The sequence below is a fragment of the Theileria orientalis genome, chromosome 4 (assembly GCF_000740895.1).
Source record: "Theileria orientalis strain Shintoku DNA, chromosome 4, complete genome".
Taxonomy (NCBI): domain Eukaryota; phylum Apicomplexa; class Aconoidasida; order Piroplasmida; family Theileriidae; genus Theileria; species Theileria orientalis.
The window spans coordinates 1,993,834-2,019,511 of NC_025263.1; the positions used below are offsets into that span (position 1 = coordinate 1,993,834).

The 25,678-nt window shown below is 41.0% G+C and overlaps 10 protein-coding genes across 10 annotated transcripts; 5 read left to right on the forward strand and 5 right to left on the reverse strand.

Moving 5' to 3' along the window:
• Positions 1–418: 418 nt before the first annotated feature.
• Positions 419–1,018, forward strand: TOT_040000886 (conserved hypothetical protein; the record flags this gene model as incomplete). The annotated part of the gene is made up of 1 exon (XM_009694523.1): positions 419–1,018. The coding sequence occupies one exon, from the start codon at positions 419–421 to the stop codon at positions 1,016–1,018; it is 600 nt and encodes a 199-aa protein (XP_009692818.1).
• A 236-nt stretch (positions 1,019–1,254) lies between these two features.
• On the reverse strand, positions 1,255–3,213 carry TOT_040000887 (conserved hypothetical protein; the record flags this gene model as incomplete). The annotated part of the gene is made up of 5 exons (XM_009694524.1): positions 1,255–1,910; positions 2,001–2,257; positions 2,336–2,487; positions 2,557–2,794; positions 2,861–3,213. The coding sequence occupies 5 exons, from the start codon at positions 3,211–3,213 to the stop codon at positions 1,255–1,257; spliced, it is 1,656 nt and encodes a 551-aa protein (XP_009692819.1).
• A 188-nt stretch (positions 3,214–3,401) lies between these two features.
• TOT_040000888 (conserved hypothetical protein) lies at positions 3,402–5,010 on the reverse strand (the record flags this gene model as incomplete). The annotated part of the gene is made up of 3 exons (XM_009694525.1): positions 3,402–3,667; positions 3,700–3,908; positions 3,974–5,010. The coding sequence occupies 3 exons, from the start codon at positions 5,008–5,010 to the stop codon at positions 3,402–3,404; spliced, it is 1,512 nt and encodes a 503-aa protein (XP_009692820.1).
• Positions 5,011–5,292: 282 nt separating this feature from the next.
• Positions 5,293–5,544, forward strand: TOT_040000889 (conserved hypothetical protein; the record flags this gene model as incomplete). Its single annotated transcript, XM_009694526.1, has 1 exon — positions 5,293–5,544. One exon carries the CDS (start codon positions 5,293–5,295, stop codon positions 5,542–5,544), a length of 252 nt encoding a protein of 83 aa, XP_009692821.1.
• A 685-nt stretch (positions 5,545–6,229) lies between these two features.
• On the forward strand, positions 6,230–14,960 carry TOT_040000890 (cell division control protein; the record flags this gene model as incomplete). Its single annotated transcript, XM_009694527.1, has 8 exons — positions 6,230–6,573; positions 6,774–7,728; positions 7,901–8,204; positions 8,426–9,169; positions 9,238–9,721; positions 10,403–10,938; positions 11,026–14,493; positions 14,596–14,960. The coding sequence occupies 8 exons, from the start codon at positions 6,230–6,232 to the stop codon at positions 14,958–14,960; spliced, it is 7,200 nt and encodes a 2,399-aa protein (XP_009692822.1).
• A 1,246-nt stretch (positions 14,961–16,206) lies between these two features.
• Positions 16,207–18,687, reverse strand: TOT_040000891 (conserved hypothetical protein; the record flags this gene model as incomplete). The annotated part of the gene is made up of 1 exon (XM_009694528.1): positions 16,207–18,687. One exon carries the CDS (start codon positions 18,685–18,687, stop codon positions 16,207–16,209), a length of 2,481 nt encoding a protein of 826 aa, XP_009692823.1.
• A 41-nt stretch (positions 18,688–18,728) lies between these two features.
• On the forward strand, positions 18,729–18,896 carry TOT_040000892 (hypothetical protein; the record flags this gene model as incomplete). The annotated part of the gene is made up of 1 exon (XM_009694529.1): positions 18,729–18,896. One exon carries the CDS (start codon positions 18,729–18,731, stop codon positions 18,894–18,896), a length of 168 nt encoding a protein of 55 aa, XP_009692824.1.
• A 90-nt stretch (positions 18,897–18,986) lies between these two features.
• TOT_040000893 (hypothetical protein) lies at positions 18,987–19,187 on the reverse strand (the record flags this gene model as incomplete). The annotated part of the gene is made up of 1 exon (XM_009694530.1): positions 18,987–19,187. The coding sequence occupies one exon, from the start codon at positions 19,185–19,187 to the stop codon at positions 18,987–18,989; it is 201 nt and encodes a 66-aa protein (XP_009692825.1).
• Positions 19,188–19,428: 241 nt separating this feature from the next.
• On the reverse strand, positions 19,429–22,438 carry TOT_040000993 (uncharacterized protein; the record flags this gene model as incomplete). Its single annotated transcript, XM_009694531.1, has 3 exons — positions 19,429–20,204; positions 20,287–20,646; positions 20,935–22,438. 3 exons carry the CDS (start codon positions 22,436–22,438, stop codon positions 19,429–19,431), a joined length of 2,640 nt encoding a protein of 879 aa, XP_009692826.1.
• Positions 22,439–23,503: 1,065 nt separating this feature from the next.
• Positions 23,504–25,076, forward strand: TOT_040000895 (hypothetical protein; the record flags this gene model as incomplete). Its single annotated transcript, XM_009694532.1, is given in 6 exon segments — positions 23,504–23,578; positions 23,701–23,811; positions 23,830–24,144; positions 24,292–24,599; positions 24,714–24,808; positions 24,868–25,076. The coding sequence occupies 6 exon segments, from the start codon at positions 23,504–23,506 to the stop codon at positions 25,074–25,076; spliced, it is 1,113 nt and encodes a 370-aa protein (XP_009692827.1).
• Between the last annotated feature and the right edge of the window lie 602 nt (positions 25,077–25,678).

Sequence of the window (25,678 nt, forward strand, 5' to 3'; positions counted from 1 at the left end):
TACAGTCTGTACATTTGTTATGGTGTAATATACAGTTTTAACTAATGCTGGGCGTTTACGGCGTTTATTATTCGTCATGCCGCCATGCGGCCGTTCCCCCGGTTTATTATTGACGTACATGGGATGAAATCGGTTAAAACAGAGTCTTCTACAGTTCAAACACGGATTAATGTCGATTTTAGCAACTTTTAAGATTATTTTTGTATTTAATTTATAAAATAACATCTGTTTGTGTTCTGCACACAAGTGCGTAGACAATCAGCGTTTCTTCCAGAGTTGAGCCTTGTTCTGGGCTGTTTCTTCTTTTTATCGCGTAATATAAATTTACATTAAACCATTTCAGTTATTTTACCTGTTTGGATGTTGCAGTAGCCGTTGGTGTTGTCTTTTCTACTGTTGCTGATTGTGTGCCTTTATCATGAATTCAGAGGCACTCACCCTGGTCTCAAACTACGAGGACGAGCTCGTTAAAAGGCGCAACAGGGGACGCCTGGTTGTTACACTCGTACTGTGCTCAGTTCCCCTGCTGGACGCCTCCTTTGTCATATTCTGCCTTTGCCTAAACAAATTCTCGAGCCTTTTTGGGATGATCAACTGCTTTTGCATTTTCTACATCCTCGTCGCTATCGCAACCACCTTGACAGGCTACTACGGGGTCTTCAGGCAGAACCACTCTGCGCTGAGGACCTCCATTAACCTATTCACTCTCCAGAACCTTCTGATCCTGTTCATTTCTGGGAGTTTGTTCTTCCTCTTTTTGAGCTTTAGGCACTTTTTCAACGAACACCACGCCCCTCGGTTCATGAAGTACTTCGAGACGCACCGCGGCTTCGGGATTTTCATCTTCGTTTTCAACATTTTAATGCGTCTCACGAACCTGTTTCTCACTTGGTACTGCGGAGAGCTGGAGGCTGCGTTCGAGGTTCTCAACCGTCTGAAGCACTTCAAGGATAAGGCCCCCAACGACAATGAGCACTTTCAGATTGACATCAAGGACGACTTTGAGCAGATTTACTAATTTCTTTGCCTTTTAATTACACGGTATTTGTTATCAATACTAGGTACTTGCTATTCACTATTCGGTATTCACTATTAGGTACTTTCATTTTACTAGTCAGTATGCGCTATTTAAACCTATATATTGAACTTGATATTAAATAGTAGACCATATTATCGTACATAACACTTCTCTATAGCGTATTTATTGATCTATTTACTTTTGTATAGTTACTGCCTAGCATATTCAGTTCAGTTTCACCTGAAAAAGGACCTGCTTACTGTGGTCGTGTTCTGAATGTTGGCCCTAAAAGGGTTGTAGTGTGTATTTTTACTCTTTTCTATGTGTTTCGTGTCCTTTTGCGCTCCTATAAAGTCCCCGAGGCTGAAAGTGATTTTGTTCTTTAGGTGTGTGAAGTACACTCCCACTATTTTAATAGTGTCGTTGTTGAAGTGGTGCAGGAGCAGGTACAGCTCGTGCAGAAACAGCGAGTCGTTGGGGCCGTTGGCGGCGGCGTGCGTGCTGATCTGATGCACCAGCTGATGGTGGTGCTTCTGCAGAAGCCGCAGGGCTATCACCAGCAGCGAGTTGCAGCAGGCAGTGTCAACTACCGTTGAAGTGGCCACCAGCCTCTTAATGAAGTACGACACCAGCTTGTTCGGCAACATTGAGCTGTTAAGTGCCCTTTCTACCAGGGACAGCAACACTACGCTCGAGCCGCTTGACAGATACTCGAAGTCTATCAGTCTGTCGAGTCGTTTGTAGAACCAGTCCAGTTCGTAGGGAGCCTGATTTTCACTGCCGCTTCTCGACTCAGCGACAAACGAAGCCACTACTTGATCCGTGAGGTTGTAGTAGAGTATTAGCTCAAACAGGCAGTTGAGGCTGTTGATCACCACGTCAGCGGCTCCTACTTTGCTACCGCCTTCTCCGCTGCCATCCCGGTTTATTTCCCACTCAAAGTCTTCCATATGACCCCTGGTACCGGTTGGGCATTCCACACTCGATAGTGTGTGCAGGAAATTTGCCACCTTGAGCGGACTGTAGATGTAGGGGAACGCCTTCGTCGGCAGACTCTCCAGTATTATCACCAGGTTCCTGGTGCTCACTCTGTATATCATTTGGTCCAATATCGCTTGCCATAGCTTTATGTAGTCGTTTCCGTACTCCTCTTCCTCAACGCTGTCAGAGCTGACGTTGCTGTCCTCGTCGCTGTTGACATAGCCGTCTTGGTCGTCGTCACTGTCATCGTCATAGCCACTACTCGCCTTGTTCCCCTTTTCAAATCCACTACTGGCATCATCCTTTTCTCCCGTTTCATCCGCGACATCAGCGTACGAAGTACTCTTTTGCGTCACCGGGTTCCTCAGTCCCAGGTCCTTTCTGGGTATTTTGAGCACTTCTGCCTTGCCTTGGTTTTTTCTGTACATCTCCGGCGTGTTCAACTTCGTCACGAAGATCAGGAACCTTTCTTCGAACCTTTCATCCAACTTCTTCTGCAAATCGTCTTCTAACTCGTGCTCACAGTCACTCTTCATCTCGATGTCTCCTCTCTCCACTTCTTCGTCCTTACTTGGAGCCCTATTCAAGAGCCTTTTAAGCGCACCTGTTCTATCCATGTGCTTTATCACATTGCTAAGACATTGCGGTAGGTTCAACGTGTGTCTGCTGTTCAGCAAATAGTGCTGTACTATGCCCAGGTGATAGTAGTTCCCGTAGAAAAGTGACAATAGGAACAGGTGCATAAATTCCGTAGATTTACGAGTGTTTTTGCCTGTTTTTGGAAAACTATCAGCACTCATATGACCGTTTTTACCATTCTTATTGCTGTTTTCATGTGTGATTGGCGATTCATACTCGTACTCCAGGAGGTCAACTAGCCTATCCAAACTTGCCTCAAAGTGTTTTTCATCCTGTAGAAGTTCTAATAAATATAATACCACAAAGTTTAATAGCCTTTTAAAATTTTTTTTATTGTTCAAACCGGAGTCAGTTTTATCCTTTTCAGCCCCTTTTACTGTTTCTAAACTCGGCGATTTACGTTGCACATCTGCAAATCTTATAAAAGATTCCACATCAAATCTCACTTTATATATATTTATTAGTGGGATTAGCTTCTCAAATAACTCATCTAGGACCAAATTGATGTCAGAATCTCCATTTTTTAGGTTATTTAACAAGTTGCAACATTTATTCAATATTTTTGTGGAATCCATATTTTTATTAATTTATTCAACAATGGTTATTTATTTAAAACAAAACACTCCGTATATTTCTATAATATTTACAGAATTGCAACAAACACAAATTATACACCATCTACTTAAAGTAAACAGATACGTGATTCTGTATCATTTTACATATTTATTCAACAATTTTGTGGAAAATTTATAGCATCATTTTTTCAATCTATTATAACAACTTCCTCAACTACTGACGGGATTTTCCGATTGGGACCTGCTTCTCTGCCTGACTGGGGCCTCCTCCTGCCTTTTCTCCTTACGGTACTCACACATTTCTTTGTTGGCTTTGCATTGGGTTTATTTCCATTCACGTTTCTTTTTCGTCCCCTTGTTGGCTGCTTCGGTGTTTTTTTCTCCGACTCGTCTTCCTTTGGTGGGAACCTCACGTCGATTTGCATCTTATCCTCAACACACAGCTGTGGGTCGCCTAAATCCACTTGAACTGACTCGGAAACTTACCTATCTGGAGCCTGTGGTCCTGCGGATCTCCGTCTATTATTATCTTAATTCTCTCGTGCTCTTCCGGATCCAATTTGTACATCTCTCCCAGCTTCTTGGCAATGCTTCCTAATGTTTCCGTGGTCCTTATGAAAACGTTGTCCAGTTTTTCGTCGTTGATTACCTGCTTGTTTCCGTTTACAACTGTGAATTTGAGGCAGAACATGCGCCTACATAGTTATGACGTTGTTGATAATGCTAATGCTACTCGTCTATTGGAAGTTCATGAACTTACTCTTGGTTGCCATCTTCCCCTATGGTTTCTTCCAGAAATGTCTCGAATGGTATTGAACTGGTGCGCTCGTTTAGTTCATAGTTTTCTAATGGCTCCACAGGCACAACTGTTGCTCTTTTAACAGCCTTCTTGCTTTTATTTGCATTTGTTGCCCTGGCGCTGTTGACACTTCTTGGGGTATTCCTACGGGTTCTCTTTGTCGGTGTATTCAGGGGCTCATTGGGGTCATACTCCTCATCTTCCTCCACTGCAGATAAATATGAATCGCTATTAATATCTTCATAAACGCTATGTGCATTCGCCTTAGTACCTACTGACTTCCTTAGCTTGCGTCGTTTTGGTGGAAACTCGTCACACGTTTCATACCCAAGATTATCGTTATTGGTGTTCGTATCTTCCCCAGTGGCTGCCTTTTCTGTGTTTGACCATTTAGAGGCTATCTTTACCAGGGCGTTGAACGAAATTGACCTGGTCAATCCTGGCTTATCGTTTGGTCCGTCTTGCTTTACAAACGCATTTTTCAACCTTTTGATAATCCTTTTCCCCTTTTCTAATAGGTTTCCGTTACTTTCAGTAGGTTTACCGTTTTCATCAACTGTATCTACGTTGTTCACATGTGCGGTGTTGCTCCCCTGTTTTTTTCCTGAGTCTTTTCCCCCTTTAACCAACTCATCACTCGTTTCTGGCACTTTTTGTGTTTCAAATATCTTGTTAATCTCATCTATTATGTTTTGTGTGTCTGAATGGTTGCAATGTGTACTATCAAGTCTGAACTGTCTGTCCAGCTTCTCGCTGTTGTGTGAGCTTCCTGACTGTTTTAGGCTTCTGTTGGTTCTTTTTGGTGTGCTAAAACAGTGTGATGACTTAACAGGACTCATTTCCTTAAAAGAAGTCAAATTTTTGCCAGACCCTTGAAGCTCTACGCCGTTTAATGTTTTCGCTGGGCTCTGAAATAACACATCCTCCTCATCAGAGGACAAAATTTGTAAATGGGAAGAGTCCTTAACGTCCTCTCCAAAAATATCCGATGTGTCCATATATTAGTTCAAATTAGGCATAAATCATATATTGGTGATAAGTATTGTACGGTGTAGCGATTTACTGGTTGATTATTGCTATATATTTCTAAATTTAATTAAATTTAAATATTATACACATACAATTAAATAATAAAGCAGTTTGGTAATGATTATGGTGAAAATTAAAAACATGTTAAAATAAATGTGGGTACATTGGAATATAGGTTAAAGTTATGTTTATTAAAATAGATCGAAAATTGTAATTTTTTTTTATAATTTATAGTCTGTATATATTAAAAAATGGCTCTTTGGGGGTATAATTTTAATAAAGAAGCCAGGTGGCAGAGGAACAGAAAAGGCTTCGCTCTGTTTTACATTTCAGCAATGTTTATTCTCCCTTCCTTCATTTATTACGTTTTAGGCAATCCAGCAGTTTCTAATTATTACTTGAAGAACGTAATGCCCGTCGAGTACCCTCCCGAAAGCGACCCTAGAATCATCTCAAAGATATATCATGGAAAGGGGAACGACCTGGAGAAAAAAACGGAATGAGTACTATGCACGAATTTTCAGGCCAGTTGTCAATCTTTGTTTCAAAAGTTAATATAAATATTGTTGTAAACTTAAGACCCAAGATTCTACACACAGCGGTCAGTATGTATAAATAAAACCACAAACGTTTATTTCCGTCCAATAAAAACACCCTAAAATGAAAACTCTATTCGTTAATGTCATTTATGTTTTCTATACCTGTTTAATTGTGTATGTTTTCTACAAGTTCTTCCCCCATGGGGATTAAAACTCAAGCTTTTTACTTTTACTCCCGAGTTTTGAAAAGCTTATTTTTTGATAATAGGCTGGTTTAATTTCTGGCGCTCATGTGGAAATTATAGTCACACCTGATGACCACCATATGCTCGCACAGGCTGGTTTACACATGTTAAACTGACAATCAGTCACACTTAAACCACTATATTGTTATAAGTATATTTGAGCAGTCTGATCAATCAGTTTCCTTTATTTTTATTTCCCAGACATCATATACTGAAATTTCAATCTTGAAACCCGTATTTAAGCGCCCTTTAAATATATTCACTCACCGATGTCGTTTTATTAAAGCGTTTACAGTTATTAAAACGATACACACCAATTTAGTATTAATACAGACACACTAAATAACAATTAAATTGAACACATCAGTTAAAAACATTTAGATCAGATAGATTTAAAATTAAATATGGATTTTACACCAAGAAGTCGCCCAGTGCTCTCAGCCAGAGCAGGTACGCCGAGGCCGGAAACACCAAATTACAACCAAAACAGTTTGGAAATGACGTACAATGAAACGCAGTACACGCAGTACGGAAAAACGCCAAACCTGGTGAGAAGGATCAGAAATGCTAGAAACGACATTGGGGAGCTGGGAAGAGAAGCGTTCATGGACCAGAGAGACGTCTCACGTCTGCCGTTTCTGCTGGATAACAGGCTCGAGGAGGTCCCGGAGAGGTTCACAAACTTCATGAACAACTTCGTTACACCAGACTCAGAAAACAGAGATAACAACAGGTACACTAGAACTAGGTGAATATAAAGGGTAGATAGATGCTTAGTAGACATTTAGAATAGCTAGGTAAGGCAGAAGGTGTTAATAAAAGGAAATTAAACACCAGTTGGCACCAGTTCATGACGAATTGGTTGTTAATCCAGTGCTAAGATGAACTAACGATTTAGTTACTTAGTTGTAATAATAGTGGAGTTGCAAGGTACTCATAATTATGCAGATTAGGATACTACTTGGAAAAATTAGTGGAATTCATAAAGGAAAACCTGCACGAACAGGGAGCAGGCTACAGCACGTACCTGCCATTCGAAGTGGATATGAACCACGTGTACAACTACGACCCGGTGCTGTATAAGCTGCTGGTGACATTCCCAGCAGACTGCATAGCGGAGCTGGACAGAGTGGTCCTGAAGTCGTTTAACGAAATGCTCTCAAAGCACTACTCAGACGTCACGCTCGAAAATAACGCAGTCTTCCCAAGAGCAAGACTGATGAATAAGCCGCACTCAGATTGCGTGGGAAACCTGGACCCGAGCATGGCAGACTCGCTGGTCCAGTTCTCAGGAACAGTGGTGAGGCAGACGTGGATAGTGCCGGAGATCACAATGGCCTGTTTCAGGTGCAGAGGACAGAGGAAGGTGAGGCTCAACGAAACTGAAAAGTGCACGTGCGAGCAGTACGAGTACGTGATCCAGGGGGAAGTCAACGAGCCAGTGCAGTGCCCAGAGTGCAACAACAAGTACACGTTCGAGCTTAACCACAACATGTCGGTGTACTCGACGAAAAAGCTGGTTAAACTGCTGCAGGTGAACACGACCAACAACGTCGTTAACGGGATGGAAGGAATGAACAATGGAGCAGAAGCCAACAGTAGCAAGGTAGCCAACGGCGAAGCCGAAGGCGGAAAGACCGAAGAAAAGAAAAGCACCCTGAACATCGATGAGCTGGGAGAGGTGTATCTGAAGGACAACGAGATAGTTAGCCTGAACCTTTACGATGACCTGGTGGACTCAGTGTCCACAGGAGATAGAGTGACGGTGGTAGGGATCCTGAAGGTGACGCCCTGCAGGTCAAGCACGACTAAAAGAACACTGAAAACGCTCTACAACTACTTCGTTAACGTGATACACGTGAAGGTGGTCAACTCGACGCAGGGCCCAACGAGAGGGCTGAAGGTACGGCAGTTTACGAATGCATAGTTTTCTGTCAACATATTTGCCGCCAGTAGTTGCAAGTACTAGCTACTAGTAATAGTTAGCTACTACTAATTGTTACTACTAATGGTTGTTAGTTACTACCGGTACTAGTAACAGCTAGGAGTATACTAGGAAACTAATCAACGTTTAGTACCAGGGAAGCGAAAACGAGTTCTCCGATGTGCAGGTGGAAAAGATAATGGAATTGGCGAGAAACCCAATGGTTTACAAGATACTGATGGATTCATTTGCACCATCAATAAAGGCAAGGAACAACGTTAAAATAGGACTCCTCTGTCAGCTGTTCTCATGTAACCCGGGAAACAAGGAGTCGTACAAGGCGGACAATTTCAGAGGGATCATAAACGTGCTACTCTGCGGAGACCCGGGAACAGCAAAGTCACAGCTCCTGCATTACACGCACCTGCTGTCACCCAGATCAATATACACGTCAGGTACGCGTCTGCTACGAAATGTATTGAATGAGACAATAGTTAGCAGTACTGGTAGCACTAGTGTTGGTAGTTGTATTAGTAGTAGTATTATAGGTAGTAGTAGTAGTAATAGTAGTAACAATAACAACAATAACAATAGTAGTATTAGCATAGTAATAGTAGTAACAGTAGCAATAGAAGTAGTACCACAAGTAGTAGCAGTAAATGCAAATGGACTTCAGGAAAAAGCAGTTCCAGTGTCGGTTTGACAGCTAGCATTAAGTTCAGCGAGGGGGATAACGGAAGAGCAATGATACAGCCAGGAGCAGTGGTACTGGCGAACGGAGGGGTCTGCTGCATCGATGAGCTGGATAAATCACACCATGACGCAAGACTGAGTTTGTACGAAGTGATGGAGCAACAAACAGTGACAATAGCAAAGGCAGGCATAGTGGCAACACTGAAGGCGGAAACAGCAATCCTGGCAAGCTGCAACCCAATCAACAGCAGGTACGACAAGAGCAAGGCAGTGATAGAAAACATAAACATCGCACCGAGCTTGTTCACAAGGTTCGACCTTATCTACCTGGTTCTGGACCACATAGACAGAGAAACAGATGAAATGATAAGCACGAGCATAGCGAGAGACTTCCTTAAGCCACTGCAGATGGCAGAAAACGGAGAAAATAGCACAGAAACTGGGCGTAACAGAGATTCGGGTGACAATAGAGGCAGGACGGAGAGGGATGAAGAGGGTTCAGATAGCACGGAGGACGAGGACATGAAGATGAGTGACCTGGACCTGATGAGGCTGTACATCAAGTTCGCAAAGCTGCACTGCTTCCCAGAGCTGAGCGAAGAGGCGAAGAAAGTTATCACGAGGGAGTACATAAGAATGCGAGAAGGAAACTACCAGTCGACCGCAAACGAGGAGCAGCTGGACGAGGAAAGCAAGGACCTGCTGAACCTGAACACGAACAATAACAGTAACAGTAAGTTCCATTGATAAGAATAGAAATATATATTTACAAAAAACGGCCACAACAATGTTCAGGAATGATCTACGTGAGTAGCCGCATGATCAGCTCGATAATAAGGATCGGAGTGGCGCTGGCGAGGATGAGGCTGAGCAGCCTGGTCACGAAGGAGGACGCAATGCAGGCAGTGCAGATAGTTAAGAGCTCGACATTCCAGTCACTGGTGGACCCGACGACGGGCAAAATCGACTTCGACCAGCTGCACCAGGGCATCACGACGAACAAAATGCAGCAGATGAACCAGATCCATGAACAGATTATGGACCTGTTCACAAAGTCAGCAGAGCAGGACTCAACGAAGCTCATAGAGCTAAACGAGCTGATTAACATGCTGAGTAAGTCGAGTGGACAGGAGTCAGGAGTTACGGACCGCTACAAGGAAGGAGAACGGTACAGAGAGGGAGAGGGATACAAAATGGTGCTCGAGGTGCTGAACAAGATGCAGCAGGAGGGGACGGTGGTGAAGGAAAACAACAGCTACCGCCTGAAGAGGCTGTTCTCGTGATCGTGAAGAGTTAGAGTTACACATCGATTCCCTGAGACAAGTTAAGCATATTTTAGTGTTATAGGCTCAATGATGCCATCTAAGCACCCTTTAATGATTATCCATAAGTAATTTGAGTTAAACCTAAGTATGAGTAAAGTAAAACAGTACATTCTAATAATAAAACGACCGCAATGTTGACGCAGAGTCGACTGAGGATAAGAAGGTAGTGATATTCGGTTATCTAGTTTGGGTTTAGGCAAAGTTGAGGTGGGTTGATGTTGTTCAGGATTCCAATAAGTTTATGTTATTGAATACACAATATGAATATAAAATCAATACACAGTGATTTAAAACACACATTTTATTTTATTGAGATCAAAAATAAAAAAATCTAAGAAGAGGAATAGAATAGAATGTTTTCAGGGAATACAAATGGGTGTAGGGCTAAACAGGAACAAGTTTTCTCAAAACTAGGTTATTATACACCCGTATAGGTGTAATTTTGTATAATAGTTTATAGAGAATTCCTATATCTAGGGTTTTGTAATATAAATTAATTTCTCATCGACATGTGTAAATATCCTGGGAATTACAAATTTAACTTGAAAACTCGGTTATATCTCTTTTTATATTTGGACATAACATTTGTTAGTTTATTGGTTACATCCCTATCAGCATTAAACCATGAACTAAAGCTTGATGACCAAGGATTTAAATCTTGAGGAGGGACCGGAAGAATGGTTTTGGCAAAGTGACTTGTATACGAAGTCGTATTTTAAAGACAGGAAACACAAAAAATACCTATACTATGACACAGCCTGTTTTATAAAATACCTCTTTTTTCACTGGCTGACAAAATGGGTTAACAATGTTACTTACGAACACGTACAACCATATAAGTTACATCCATTGCCGGTATCGGACCAGATTTTGAGATGGCAGCCGATTTTCTCGAAACACGTTAGCGACGGCCTAGTAAGGCTGGAAGAATATGAAACTTCAAAGTCGGTACCCGGAAAAAAGAAAGCAAAAAGACCATACCGATCATTACTTTTCAGAGCATTGTTATTGACCATATGGAAGAGAGCACTTGTTGTGATTATAGGTTTGATTTTAGTAAATGTTTTAAGCATGAGCATTTCAATTTTGGTTAAAAAATTGGTTGTTAAACTGGGAGATAAATCAATTAACATAAAGCAAACTGTAGGCCTATTGGTAGCCATCATAGCCTGTCAAATATCAGATGGGCTGATTTTGGAAAATATAAGTTTCTATACCCTTCGGTTGATATCAATTTTGCATAATTTAATATCGTTAGGTATTTTCCACCATGCCCTCTGCTACAGAAGAAAATTCTCAAATAACGTCAACGGCACAAACACCCTTAATGTGTGTAACCAAGTTTTACATACCTGTTCCCCTGACTCAGAATGTTCAAAGAATCCATTATACTGTCAAGCTCTACGATACCAGAACAAGGAAATTAACCCAAAAGTTTTCTATTTCGAGTTCAAGGATTCCTATTATTTCTCCCAGTCCTTCAACGCAATTAAAATATTCATTGAGTTTGCAACCAACTTTAGTTACGGAATATTTTTACTTCGGCGTCAAATTAAAATGAAAATGTGGGTGTTATATGTAGTTGGAATTGTGTTTACATTTCTTATGATATTTGTTGAGTTATTGAGTGCAATTACAATAAAATTCTTGTTATACATGAGGGATTTTAAGATGTCCAAGTGTAACTACATGTTCCCGTACTTGTCTCTGATTAAGAAAATGTTTTATGACGATATTGCAGTAAACATCATCACCCACTGTAGAAACAACGAGCTCACCATGATAGTTATTAACATCTTCTTGACCTTCCTTAACTTGACTATGTTCAGCGCCTGTATAAATGTGTCGTTTTATTTAATACAATACGCATTCGTCAAGTCCGTGCGCGGTGTGAACGTTGTTACTGACATTGACACAGCGGGTTTCATGGCGGCATTCTATATTTTTCTAAAAATCGCTATATCCATGTTCATGGTGCCTAGAGCTATTAAGGTGTGTGGTGTGGCATTTGTTTCATTTAAGAGATTTGAAGAATACGTGAGAGAATGTGCCCCAAATTTTTATATCAGTGATAACAAATTTGTTCCAGCCACCAATATGAATTCAAACGTAGCTCAAGTTACCAATCAACTTCCTAATGACACTGTGGTTTACTACAAAAACGCTTCATTCACATGGGTCAACACACGCAACGACCTACTAAACAAGAACTATGAACCTTATTTAAAAAATATAAACTTTGAGTTAAAACGTGGCGAGATGGTTATTGTCACAGGTGTTCTTGGTTCAGGTAAATCAAATTTTATCAAATCAATGCTTGGTGAGATGACCCTGGTTGGGGGTTCCATGGCAGTTGTTCCATTACACACATCAATGCCAATATTCTATGCATCTGAGGACATATTTCTACAACATGGGACAGTTAGATCCAACATTGTATTTGGTCATAAATTTGATGAGCAGTTGTACAACACCGTACTCAAGGCAGTGGAACTTGAGTACGACATATCGACCTGGAAGAAGGGTGACCTCAGAGTTCTGTCAGACAACGCACTTTCACTGAGTGGAGGTCAACGTGTACGAATGGAGTTAGCTCGTGCAGTGTACGCTTACTTGGTGTTCCACAGAGTCAACAAGGAGTATAACAACAGCCAATGTTCGTTCTTGATGTGTTTGGATTTTTCATTACACGGGCTTGACCCATACGTATCGAAGACAGTATTTAATAACCTGTTTAACCTTAAAACTGGGCTATTGATAAAGAATGATTTAAGTGTTGTTTTAACATCGTCGAAACAGGGTCTTCAAACATGTCTGAATCCATCCGATGCAAATCAATTCCATAACTTGCCAATTTATAACGTTAAAAACAAGGAATTGAGATTCTGTAGTAACTTGCACGACTTTATGAAGAACAATAAAGTAGAAAGTGAAGATTACAAATACATATCGACTAGCGACGGTGTCCCATATAACATGAGTTATTTAAGCAATGATATGTTGAAATTGTGTTCCTCTTATGGCACTACGAGGCTAGGTAGAATGGAAGTGACAAGGTCCAAATATAGCAAGTCGTTCAAATCTTACGTCAAAAATGAGCTTGCTGGTGTTAGATTTAACTCATATTTAACCTATATGCTCCCAGCAGCCGGAGCTTTCACTCTCTATATAATTTTTAACACATCAGTTAATATTATGGATACTCTGAAGTTCGTCTTTGCAACAAGAACAACAGACTTCATAGGAAGACAAATTAAACAGTTCAAGGATGGAGAAGCAATTGATTTGGATTTAGTTAAGTCAAGGGCTAACCTATCACTTAAAGTTACCACAATGTTCGTGTCACTGATAATTATTCTATCATTCCTAGCAACTTTGATAATGACCACAGCCTCAGTTGTATCATCTCGTAAACTACATGAGTACACCATTAATTCAATCTTCAACTGTAGTTCAGCAGTTCTAAAAATAAAGAAAAATATTAGTCAAGTCATAACGTATCTAGCTGCAGATATGATTATCATTGACGATTCCTTAGCCTTCTTCTTGGGTATAGTATTGTTTTTATTCCTCCAGTTTTTAACTAACATAGTTACATTATTCTACTTAATTCCAATTTCGATACCATTTGTATTTGTGGCATTAGTATTTATCTTATACTTTGTCATGTTAAGATATGTAAGGTCCAATAGAAGTCTATTTTTGTCATTTATGGAAACCTCTTCACATGTTATATCTGTATATGAAAAGGCAATAGCAGGATCTTCAGTATACAGGAGTTACGAAAGATTCGGAGACCTCTTAAAAGGTTTTACAGAACACAGAGACTATAAAGGACGGAACCAATTCATGATGTACTCTATGATATCATGGTCCAATACGGTGTTCAACTGGATCTTTTCGTTGACCACCCTTACAGTACTCGTCATACCAATAGTTTTGGATAAGTATACCAAGTATAAGATGAAGGTTGGATACTTCGCTCTTGCTTTATCGTTGTGTATGAATATTAACAATACGTTCATCAAATTGGCTCTTAACATAGGCCTGTTAGACATTGATATGTGCTTCGTTCGGAGGTTCAGATACTTCATTCCCCCCGGTCAAAGACTTAGGTTTAGCAAATTCGTTAATGCCCATGAAGAAAATGTTGTAAACCCTACCAATAGAGGAACTGTTATCAATAAGGCTCAATTGATGAGGAGAAGGGCCATTGAATTTAAAAATGAAAACAAAAGGTTTTATGCTTTGAGAAGACTATTTTACCATCCTAAACTACATATCCTCGATGATGGCCGTTACCTAACTTCTGATCATTCAGGCGTCGAGTTAAAAAATGTGTGTGTGTACACTACTCCTGAACGCACTCGAGAAAGTATGATCTTGAAAAATATCACAGTGTTAGCCAATAAATCTGAGATCATTGGTATGGTTGGTAGAACAGGTGCTGGTAAAACCACTCTCTTGTCAGTGTTACAGAACATATCCACTAACAGAACTGGCCAAGTACTATTGGATGGTATAGATTTGAATGATATCCCCAAGGTTGTCCTTCGACAGATTATAGGTGTGTTACCACAACTGCCTTTTGTATTTAAGGGTTGGACTATTAGGAGGTTCCTTGATCCGAGAAAGTTGTTTAGTGACGACGAAATCAACCAGGCTTTGAGTAAATGTGGTCTGCTTAATTTTGTTAATGAGCTTTCTGGAGGAAGGAAATTGAATAGTATTTTGGTACCTGAGGATCCTCTTTTATATCATCAGAAATCAAAAGAAGCTCAACCCAGCTCATTGAAATACAAGTCAATGAAATTGGCTAAATCTGGAGATCAAAGTGATATGTTACTGTCCAATACCCAACTCAGAACCCTTTCATTGGCCAGACTTGTGTTATACAGGCACTTCTTTAGGCTTATAGTAGTTGATGAACCACCTGAGGAAGATACTAATGAAGAGACCAGTTCCAGAAATGATGACCTTGCAGTTCCGATTTATGATATTTTACAGAAACATTTTAGTCATTGTACCACGTTTGTCACAGCACATGATGTTAACGTATTAAAATCTTGTACCTCTGTATGGGTGATACATGAGGGGTGTGTAGTAAAAACTTGTAAAGCCAGTGATGTATCAGCAAATGAGTCTATCGCATCAATCATTGAGCAATACGTTAAAAAAACTAAATTAATATAATGAATTTCATTATCCAGTAACAATGTTATGGCTACATCTACATTTATATGTGTTTTACTAGAAATCTTCCATTTTTTTAATATTCGCATTTATTAGTTATCAATATTGTTAAATAATCTTGAAAAGTATTTTTGTGATTTTTAATATATGGTTAATTGCAACATATTAGTGTGTAGTAGTATAAAAGTAGGGTGTAGCATTTTGTCACTCGAAAATAAATTGATTATAATAATTTTAAAATATGTATTTAAATGTATTATAATAAAAAAAATATATTGAAATATGTTGCAAATTATTTATATAATACAACTTGATATCCCCCTTACAATATGACCATATATTTTTGTATCATAGCATAAATATGTACCAATAATCATTGAATTTTATATTTTCCCATTACCGAACTTTGAAAGATAATATCAAAACCAGATTCTGGTAATTTAATAGCTTTTACTAAATTATTGCTAATACCTTAATTATAATACTTTTGCCATGGAATCTTACACATTTTTATTTTTTCTATACGTTTTGTGAATATAATACAATAATTATCATATCTTAATCAAAGATCCACCTACCACTTGTTTTAAACTTTTATGCTTGCTACATAAAACAATTAGTCATGGACTGTCAATCTGCTAACACACAACTGTGAACACACAGATTCTGCTATAACACTAACACATATAAACTATACTACATTGAAATTACACTGTTACTACATTGTTGAGTAATTATGTAATAACTTAAAAGGCACTCCTTTGATGCCTCGTACAACAAGGGGATGCTGTTATCTCATACGGATGTTAATGGTACTTTTATTAGTGGTAGCTACTGACTGAAAACATAGCCTCAATCAAGCCCCCAAAAGTACAATTATTCCGTATGGATAATAGTCCCTTCTACTGATTTTCCAGTGGCTGTATTCATAACATAAGCTTTACCATAACATGGCTATTGTCATAACATAGTCTTTACCACGACATGGCTGTTATCGTAACATAGGCTTTACAATAACATGGCTATTGCCCTATCTTGTACCAGTTTGACCATTCTAATGCTCAAACACCAGTCTATCATGGTTACTGATCCATTGGTTAATATTGGTTACGTGACTGTTTATGGTTGTTCGTGGTTATTGGTTGCTCCATGGCTGTTTTCGGCTGTTATTGACCTAGTAATGCTATCGATTTTTATTGGCTATTCGCTGGCTATTATTGACAGGCCATACGGTGGTAGTTACTGGTTATTGTTGGCCTAATTTTTTAGCTGGTGTTGCTAGTGCTGTTTTTCCTGCTGTTGACCCTGCCATTCCTGTGCCTCTTAAGGTGGTTGCTCCGGCTGTACCTGCTGAACCTGATCCAGATGTATCTTCCTCTACTTCCTTGAGATTGGCAACGTCCTCTGTTCCAGTAGATTTACCTTCGTCAGATCCTGTTGTTGAAGCTGTATCAAGGTTTGACACTGATCCCCCGAATTTAGCGCTACTGCTGGCGAGGTTCGTAGTTGATCCACCAGTGGCAGTTCTTGCCATTCCTGGTGATGCTAGTCCTGTTCTAGAGGAGGGGGTTGATGCAGTTTTGGCTGATCCAGTTCTTGCAGTTCTTTCTGACTTACTTTCTAACTTCCATACACCCTCTCTGAGATCCTTTTTGTAATTCACGGTCCAATTATTGTCACGTACAACAACTACCTTCAATGAGTCTCTATAAGTTACAGACCTAGGCTCATTAACATCCTGATCTCCCTTCTTCCATACATCTTGACCATCAAATGTTATCTTTTCGCACTTGGCATTGGTTTTAAAATCAAATCTATCATCACCTACAGAGTTTTTCTTTTCAAAATCGGTGTTTTCAACCATTTCAACCATGGAACCATCTGAACCTGTCTTGTAGAATTTAACACCAGTTGGAGATGCCTGAGCCTCGGCCTTGGCTTCAGGAACGGCGGCATGACCAGCTGTATGGGCTGGAGCTGCCTGAGCCTCAGTCTTGGCTTCAGGAACTGCCACATGACCTGCTGTATGGGCGGGAGCAGCCGTAGAGACAGGAGCCGACTCTTCCACCTTGGCTCCTACTTCAGGGGCCTTGGCTTCAGCAGGTTCTGACTCGGGTTTAGCTTCAGTGGATCCAGCACCTGGAACAACAGTAGCAGGGACCGAAGCTTCAGCGGCCTTATCTGCCTCGTTAACTTCTACTACCTTAGCTTGTCCTTCAGGTGAAGATGCTTCAGATACCGGGGTGGCTGTAGAGGCTGAAGATGCTTCAGATGATCCAGACTCACTTGCAAATACTAACCCTTCCACATTAACCTCATATGGTGTAAAATTTTGAGAAGGATCAACGGGACGATCAGTTTCACTGTATAGTCCATAGGTACCACCAGTATGTTTTTCATGTAAATACCCAATACTTGCACTCGTATCATAAAACGCTCTTGCGAGATTACGATCATCCTCCAACAAGTTTAAGAATTCATTATTAAGTTTTGCGTGTTCGTCGTCTAGCTTCCTCATCTCCAGATCAAGTACAAGGAGTTCTCTATTAAGTGTACTATGCTCTGAAGCGATATTTCTAGCTTCCAACTCTAGTTTTTTCAGGTCCTTATTTAATTCTTTAATAAGTTCTCTCAAATCAGACACTTCTTGTTTTTTGGCATTTAATTCCTCATTTTTATCTTCTAACTCTTCCTTTTTAACTACCATTTCGGAATTTTTACTTGCAATTTGCTCCTCATTCGAGACGATTTGGGCCTCCTTGCTGTCTATTTTTTCTTTTATTACTTCTTTATCTTCTTTGTACTTCTTTTCTCTGTTTTTTTGTGTTTCGTCTAACATTGGCCAGTTCATGTCATGCCATGGATTAGGGAAACTATCTCTATACATCATAGTTTTTCTTAGGAGTTCATCCTTTTCGCGAACTGGATCGTGTTCTACATGCCATCCGTTAGGGAATCCACTGTAGTATGTCATATCATTTTCGTGGGCTATCATGTCAGCTTGTTTCATCTCCACGTTAACCTTGGCAGTTGTATCTGCAATCTTAGCGTTCAGCTCCTCAATCTTATCCTCGTTCGCTACCGAACTGACGCTATCTTCTACTGCTTTAGTTAAACCATCTGCTTCTTTGTTCAATTTCTCTGCAGCTTTCATAAGTTCTTCAGCAGCTTTTCTTGCATCAGCGGCTAAACTCAAAGCTTCAATTCTTTTGGCAATTACTTTTGGGTCTGGACCTACCATGTCAACATGCCATCCAGATGTATAGGAGTCAGGGTACAAGCCATTAAGTAACACAGTTTCAGTTGCCGGGGCTGCCTGTCCAGATGAGCCATCTTCACCAGATGATGTTCCATCAGCTGGTACTGATGCAAGACTGGCATCGGCAGATTCACCAGATGATGTTCCCTCAGCTGGTACTGATGCAAGACTGGCATCGGCAGATTCACCTGATGAGCCAGATGGTAGACTGGAACCTGCGTCAGCTCCAGCAGATGATGAGCTACCGTCGGCTTCGTTGGCTGGAGATGCAACAGTACCGTCAGTTCCCAAAGTTGAAACTTCGGCTACATCACTACCTGCCGTTGAACCTGCATCACTACCGGCTGTTGAGCCTGCATCACTACCTGATTTTGAACCTCCATCTGCTTTGACTGGGACCATGAGATTCCAGTGGCCGTTTGTCAAGAGGTATACCAACACGTATGTACTAATGGTATTAATCTTCATGGAATAGAATGTCACTGAGATCAGGGTAGCAAGGATCAACCATGGGTGGTGCTGGGGTCAGTCCACTACGACTACGCCAATTAACAGGTACATACACTGGCAGTGTATTGCATTTACCGACTACGAAAAAGGGTCCTGCAGAGTCTCATGCGATTCATGTTCTTGTCGAAACACCAGGTATAGCGACAGGCGCCTACAACAGCCAGTAGATGACACATGTTGTCTATGGCATGGGTCAAGGCATTAGTGCATACCGTGTCGGCTGTGTTATGTTAACAGTTGCTGTGCGTTTGTTAATGTTATGAGCGATTGTTGAAGAGTGTTTTTCTGTGGTTTTGACCAGGATAATGTGTTAAAACATTGAAAAACATGGTTCTTCTGCTCAGCCTTGTCGACATGTTGACAACTATTTGGTGTGTACAGTTCTTTTGTTGAACACGGCTGATCTTATTGTTATTGCGACAGTAAGTAGGAAAAAAATAAATTCCAATTAGTGCCATATGTTACGTTAGGAATTACATATAAACTGTTATCCATGTCCTACACTTTCGTTCACCCTTGTATATGATGCCGTTACGTATACAGTACTCCCTGTAACACATAAAATTAACTTTAGTACACCTATAATTAAGACAAGCTTACCACAAATTGTCGAATCACTTTTTGAAATAACAAATACCGTGCATTGACAAGATTACGAAACATTAAAAATAAAACAACTTTATTGCGGTTTTCGCTGTTTCACTCAATTCCGTAGGCGTTGGCCAAGAAGAGGTAGGTAAGAGTGTCCGAATCATCCAACATTCTAAAGTAGCCGTTCTCGCCCCAAGATTCTCCCCATGAGTTCTTCGCTATCCAATAGTTTACGCCCTTGTCCCTGTCGTAGCCGTGGCCAACAACAAGGAAGGAGTGGCCACCGTATCCACCAAGAGGCCCGTCGTATATACCCCCGCTGTATAGGAAAAACTCAAGGGTCGTGTTCACCATAGTCACGAAGGGCCCGTTGTTCTTAAGGAAATCGAGGGCGTCGTTTAACTTGAGCTTGCGGACCGTCTTTATCTTGGATTCGTTCAGGCACTTTTGCGCTTGGCAGCCCTCCTTCTTCTGGACGTAGGGGTATTCCTCGTACGTGCACATCTTATTGTCTTTGATATATTCGAGAACCTTCACGAAGCTTCCACCGCTGTCGCACGTGTATTCGGGAGAAACACAATCTAGAACCTGCTGAATGCTGTACGGAATCTTATCGCCAGTCCTCTTGGCTGCGAACGAATTGAAAACGTCAACAGAGGGGATCGCCCAGCAAATCGCGCACTTGCCCTGCGTGATAACGTGGGAAACCAGGCCCTGATCTCTCCAGTCCACGTGTATCTCCTGGTTATCAAGTGTCTGCGCGTGTGTTTGAAACCCTGATACATATTGTTTTACATTGAATGTTGTCGGTATCGACATAAGCGACAAGTCCCTGCCCATGTCGGCAAACGTGTTATAGTCCATATTATACAGTCTGTTTGGATCTAAAAGTTGTTATGATCGCCCTGCAACTACCAATTCAACTAGATATATGAATAAATATCTATCTGCACTAACAAAACGTACTTTTATTGTGACTTTCTATTGTTTTTGCGCTTTCTCTGAAGTTAGCGTAGCTATCTTTGAACTGCGTCAGCGTGAAGAGGACTCTGGAGTGCTTTTTGGCGAAGACGTAGAAGTTTTGGATCACTGCGAACTCTAACTCTGCCTCCAGGGGCGTCTCGGCTTTCGCCAGCACCTCCGCCACTGCTTTCAACTTCCACTCGTGAACGAAATTGTCTTGGGGGGTCTTGAGCTGGCCAGTGATGTACTTATCAAAATCGCCCTCTACCACCGCCATGCCCTTGTTATGGGCGTACTCCTTCATCTGTTCAAACAATTGTTCAGATTTACTTTTGAGTTCCTCTCTCTCTCTACGCTCCTCCTCTTCCCAATGCTTACGAAGCTCTTCTTGTTTTTTCTTCCTCTCAGCCTCCCTTTCCCTATCTATTTCTCTCAGTCTTTCAGCCTCTCTTTCTTTCTCTTCTTCCCTGAGTCTTTCAGCCTCCCTTTGCCTACGCAGCTCTTCTTCTCTTTCAATTTCCTTCTGCCTTTCAATCTCCTTGAGTCTCTCTTGTTCCTCTTCTTCTTTCTGCCTCTGCCTTTCAATCTCCTTCAGTCTCTCTTCTTCCTCCGCCTTCTTATCTGCCTCTGTTTTGTACTTAATTTCAGTACTGTCTAACACGAAATCAAACTTCACTTCATCCCCCAACTCTCCCTCTGCCATAGTTCCCCGCATCTTGTAACGTTCGTCTAGAGGCTCGAGCTTATCAGTCCTTTCTTCTGGTGCAGCTTCATCTTCTGGTTTAGCCTCCGGTACCGCTAATGGTACGGCGTATTCAGATTCTACAGTTTCAGAGGCAATAACAGCATCACCCTCAGCTAATGGTGTAGCATCCGGTGCTTCTGGTACCATCGGTGCAGCCTTTTCTGCCTCTTTTTCTCTGGGCTTCACTATAACAGAAATGAGGGGCGAAACACTGTAATCTGGTATTGTGAGAGATTTACATAAACCATATGAAAGATCTTGGGAATGTTTCCATTTATTATTCTCGAACTTAAAAGTTACAAAGTCCATTTCTCCATATTTAACCCATAGAGTCTTGTTATATGGATCTATTTCCAGTTCGGTAGGATATTTAGATAAATCATGGGCACTTGTATGTTTCCATACAAATTCGTCGTTATACAGAAGTGCCACAAGCTTCACTCCACTATTAAGTGTATAAAGTGGTTGATTTTTGAATAAACCTTTCAGTTCATAACTATATTTAGAGGTGTCATTGTCTTTATATCCACAATCTTCAGAGGTATCTTCTGTTCTAACTTTAAACAAAGTACAGTCAACTGCGACTTCATCTTCATGTACTTCTTCAGAACCTACCACGGACCTTTCATCTGTTTCTTCTGCATGTAATTGAGGTAAATCATGTTCTTCAGCTGCTTCTCCGGGCTCTGGGCCTGCCACCTCTTCTACACCCTTTTCTTCTACAGCCTCTTGGGCCCCTTCTCCAGCTTCTACCAACTCTTCAGTTTCCTCTACTTCTAATTCAACCTTATCTTCTGGAGATTCTTCCGGTTTCTCTTCTTCTACTGCCCCTTCTTTTGCTTCCTCAGCTGGCTTCTCCTCACGATCTTCAAAATCTTCAAATTGGCCTTCTTCTACCTTTTCTTCGGCCTTCTCTTCAACAGGTGTTGGTAATAAAGTAACAGGTGCCAAAGCATCAGTATAATCTGGTATTGTGAGAGATTTACATAAACCATATGAAAGATCTTGGGAATGTTTCCATTTATTATTCTCGAACTTAAAAGTTACAAAGTCCATTTCTCCATATTTAACCCATAGAGTCTTGTTATATGGATCTATTTCCAGTTCGGTAGGATATTTAGATAAATCATGGGCACTTGTATGTTTCCATACAAATTCGTCGTTATACAGAAGTGCCACAAGCTTCACTCCACTATTAAGTGTATAAAGTGGTTGATTTTTGAATAAACCTTTCAGTTCATAACTATATTTAGAGGTGTCATTGTCTTTATATCCACAATCTTCAGAGGTATCTTCTGTTCTAACTTTAAACAAAGTACAGTCAACTGAGGAATTCTCTTCAGACTTCACTATCTTATATCCATAACAAAGTAATAATAATACAATTAGGGGTCTTTTCATTTCTGCCAAGACCCCTATTGTTAATTGCTACTCCATGTTTGAATCCTTTTTACCTATGGGGAGTAGGTTATACAGTTGAAAGACATATAATATTAAATTTATCTTATTTATCACTTTAAAGCGTGGAGTTTATGATTTAATGTTCATGTAGTTCATATAGTTGATATGTGCTCACTACTAATTGTTCATTCAAATCTGTTAACGGATCCTGGTTTGTGTGACCTACTCAATATGTGTTGCCACCTACTTAATGTGTATGTTACTTATAACTGCTGACTAGTAAGATTGAACATTGCTATTACATAAACACCCATATCCAGGTGTTTATTATGATTTACAGCTATTAATACGTTGTCCACTGCCATAGCATACCCTAAAAGCCATGGACCCCCCTACTTTTTTCTCTAACTATTCCTAGTAAACGTGGCCACAAATGCCCTTTTACATGTCCTATTTTCGTTTTTCCAGGCCCCGTTATTTGATGTTCTCCGTGTCGTATTTTACTACTTGTTCTAGTGGCCACCGTACCGTAGTAATCGGTGCCCTGGTGGTAACCTACTTTACCACTTAGTGCCATCCTACCCTATTGTAACTCCCTGCCGCCCATTTTACCCTATTAGTCAGTGTCATAGTGTTACCGTTTCTCTATTGTAACTGCCCTGGTGTTACCCTGTCCCTAGTAGTCGGTGCCCTGGTGGTAACCTACTTTACCACTTAGTGCCATCCTACCCTATTGTAACTCCCTGCCGCCCATTTTACCCTATTAGTCAGTGTCATAGTGTTACCGTTTCTCTATTGTAACTGCCCTGGTGTTACCCTGTCCCTAGTAGTCGGTGCCCTGCCGTCCAGCTTACCCTAGTAGCCAGTTCTATAGTGCCACCGGGTAGGCCATAAGCCCACTCCGTGCCCATCCATACCCAGTACTACCCTGCCACAACCAGTGTTATGGTCTGGTGGCACCTTATCAGCTACCACCGACCCTCGTCGCCTCTTCAGTCACCTTTGTAGACCCTGTTGCCACCAGCACAGGCTTCCATGTTTATCAACGTCCATAATTTTTATCAATTCTTATCAATGTTTGTCAACATCAACGTTTATCATTGCTTGTCAACGCCTATCAACCATCAACGTCTATCAATTCTTATCAACGTTTGTCAATTCTTAACAACGTTTATAAATTGCCCTTAAACGTTCAATAATTGTTGTTCAACTGCCCATTTGCCATTGTCAACAACAGTCAGTCTGCCACCGTATCAGCTGGGTCATGATAGCTCTGGCTAAGTCATGATAGCTCTGGCTGGGTCATGGTCGATATCCTAAAGTTTATTGTCAATATCAGCTTGTTAATGTCATTGAACAGCTCCGTTATGTCCACAATAACCGTAACTTAATCCACTAAGTCCCTCGTTATGTTTCTACACCCTGGCCATCTCTTACCCCCGTATATATACAGGGTCGACCAGCTACTCGCCACCTCCATATATATACAAGGGGTATGTCATGTCACATGGCCGCCTGGCACCCTGATGTATATGCCACCGGGTACCCAGGGTGTGTCAGGGCCATGTTGTCACCTCGTATATACGGGTGAGTGGTCATGGCACCTGGTAGCCAGGGTGTGTCACAGGGCCATGCGTGTTATGGGCATGCCAGACCGTAACTACACATGCCTGAGTCGAACTAAACATGCCGGACCCCAGCCAAGGGAGTCGTTGGTGAGTGTGATTATAATATGAGTGTGAGTTGATTTATGTTGATGATTTATGTGAGCGAGGGAGATGTGGGTGATGGAGTGGGTATCACTGCCACTCAGATATCATTGTAACAGTGTACCTTCTACCCTGATAAGGTACCTTTAACAGACACAACGTTCAGTTATCATTGTAACAGTGTACCTACCACCCTGGTACGGCACTTACAAGGTACCTACTACCCTGTTATCAGTCCATCAAGGTACCTACTACCCTCATAAGGTACCGTCAACACACATAACTTTTACCAAGGGCATTGACAGGGCACTGATAGCACACATAGGGCACTGGTACTACACAGACATGGTAGGTATTACCCTGTTATCACTTCGTGAGGGTACCTACTACCCTCATAAGGTACCGTCACCATGTGCAAGGGTTGTATATCATTCCGACAGGACACATAACACCCTCATAAGGTATCCTCAACACACATAACTTTTACCAAGGGCATTGACAGGGCACTGATAGCACACATAGGGCACTGGTACTACACAGACATGGTAGCTATTACCCTGTTATCACTTCGTGAGGGTACCTATTACCCTAAATAAAGTACCGTCACCATGTGCAAGGGTTGTATATCATTCCGACAGGGTACATAACACACCGATATCACTCCCTCAGGGTACCAAACATTAAGATAACATGTCAACACCATACTTAACACACTGATACCATGTCAAGAAGACAGCTACCCGTTGGATACCATGCTGACACCTTACCAAACACCCAGATATAGTACCTTCATTGTACCAAACACTCTGATATCATGGCTAATACGTTACCAACCACACCGATATAGTACCTTCATTGTACCAAACACCTTAATACCATGCAGAAATTATGTCAACACCATACTTAACACACTGATACCATGCAAACATCACCGATAACCTTCAGATATGTTACAGTAAGAGTACCAAGCACTAAGATACCATGCAGAAACCATGTCAACACCATACTTAACACACCAATACCATACCGAATAGACACATAACCATATCCAACGAGCCGATATGACTCGAACAAGCTGACACATGACCTCTAGGGTACCAAACACACAGTTATGACAGTGGGTTTTTAGGGTTTAGGGTTTAGGGTTTAGGGTTTAGGGTTTTAGGGTTTAGGGTTTTTAGGGTTTTAGGGTTTTAGGGTTTAGGGTTTTAGGGTTTAGGGTTTTTAGGGTTTTAGGGTTTAGGGTTTAGGGTTTTAGGGTTTAGGGTTTAGGGTTTAGGGTTTTTGGGTTTAGGGTTTAGGGTTTAGGGTTTAGGGTTTTAGGTTTTTAGGGTTTAGGGTTTAGGGTTTAGGGTTTAGGGTTTAGGGTTTAGGGTTTTTAGGGTTTAGGGTTTTAGGGTTTTAGGGTTTAGGGTTTAGGGTTTTAGGGTTTTAGGGTTTAGGGTTTAGGGTTTAGGGTTTAGGGTTTAGGGTTTAGGGTTTAGGGTTTTTTAGGGTTTAGGGTTTTTAGGGTTTAGGGTTTAGGGTTTAGGGTTTAGGG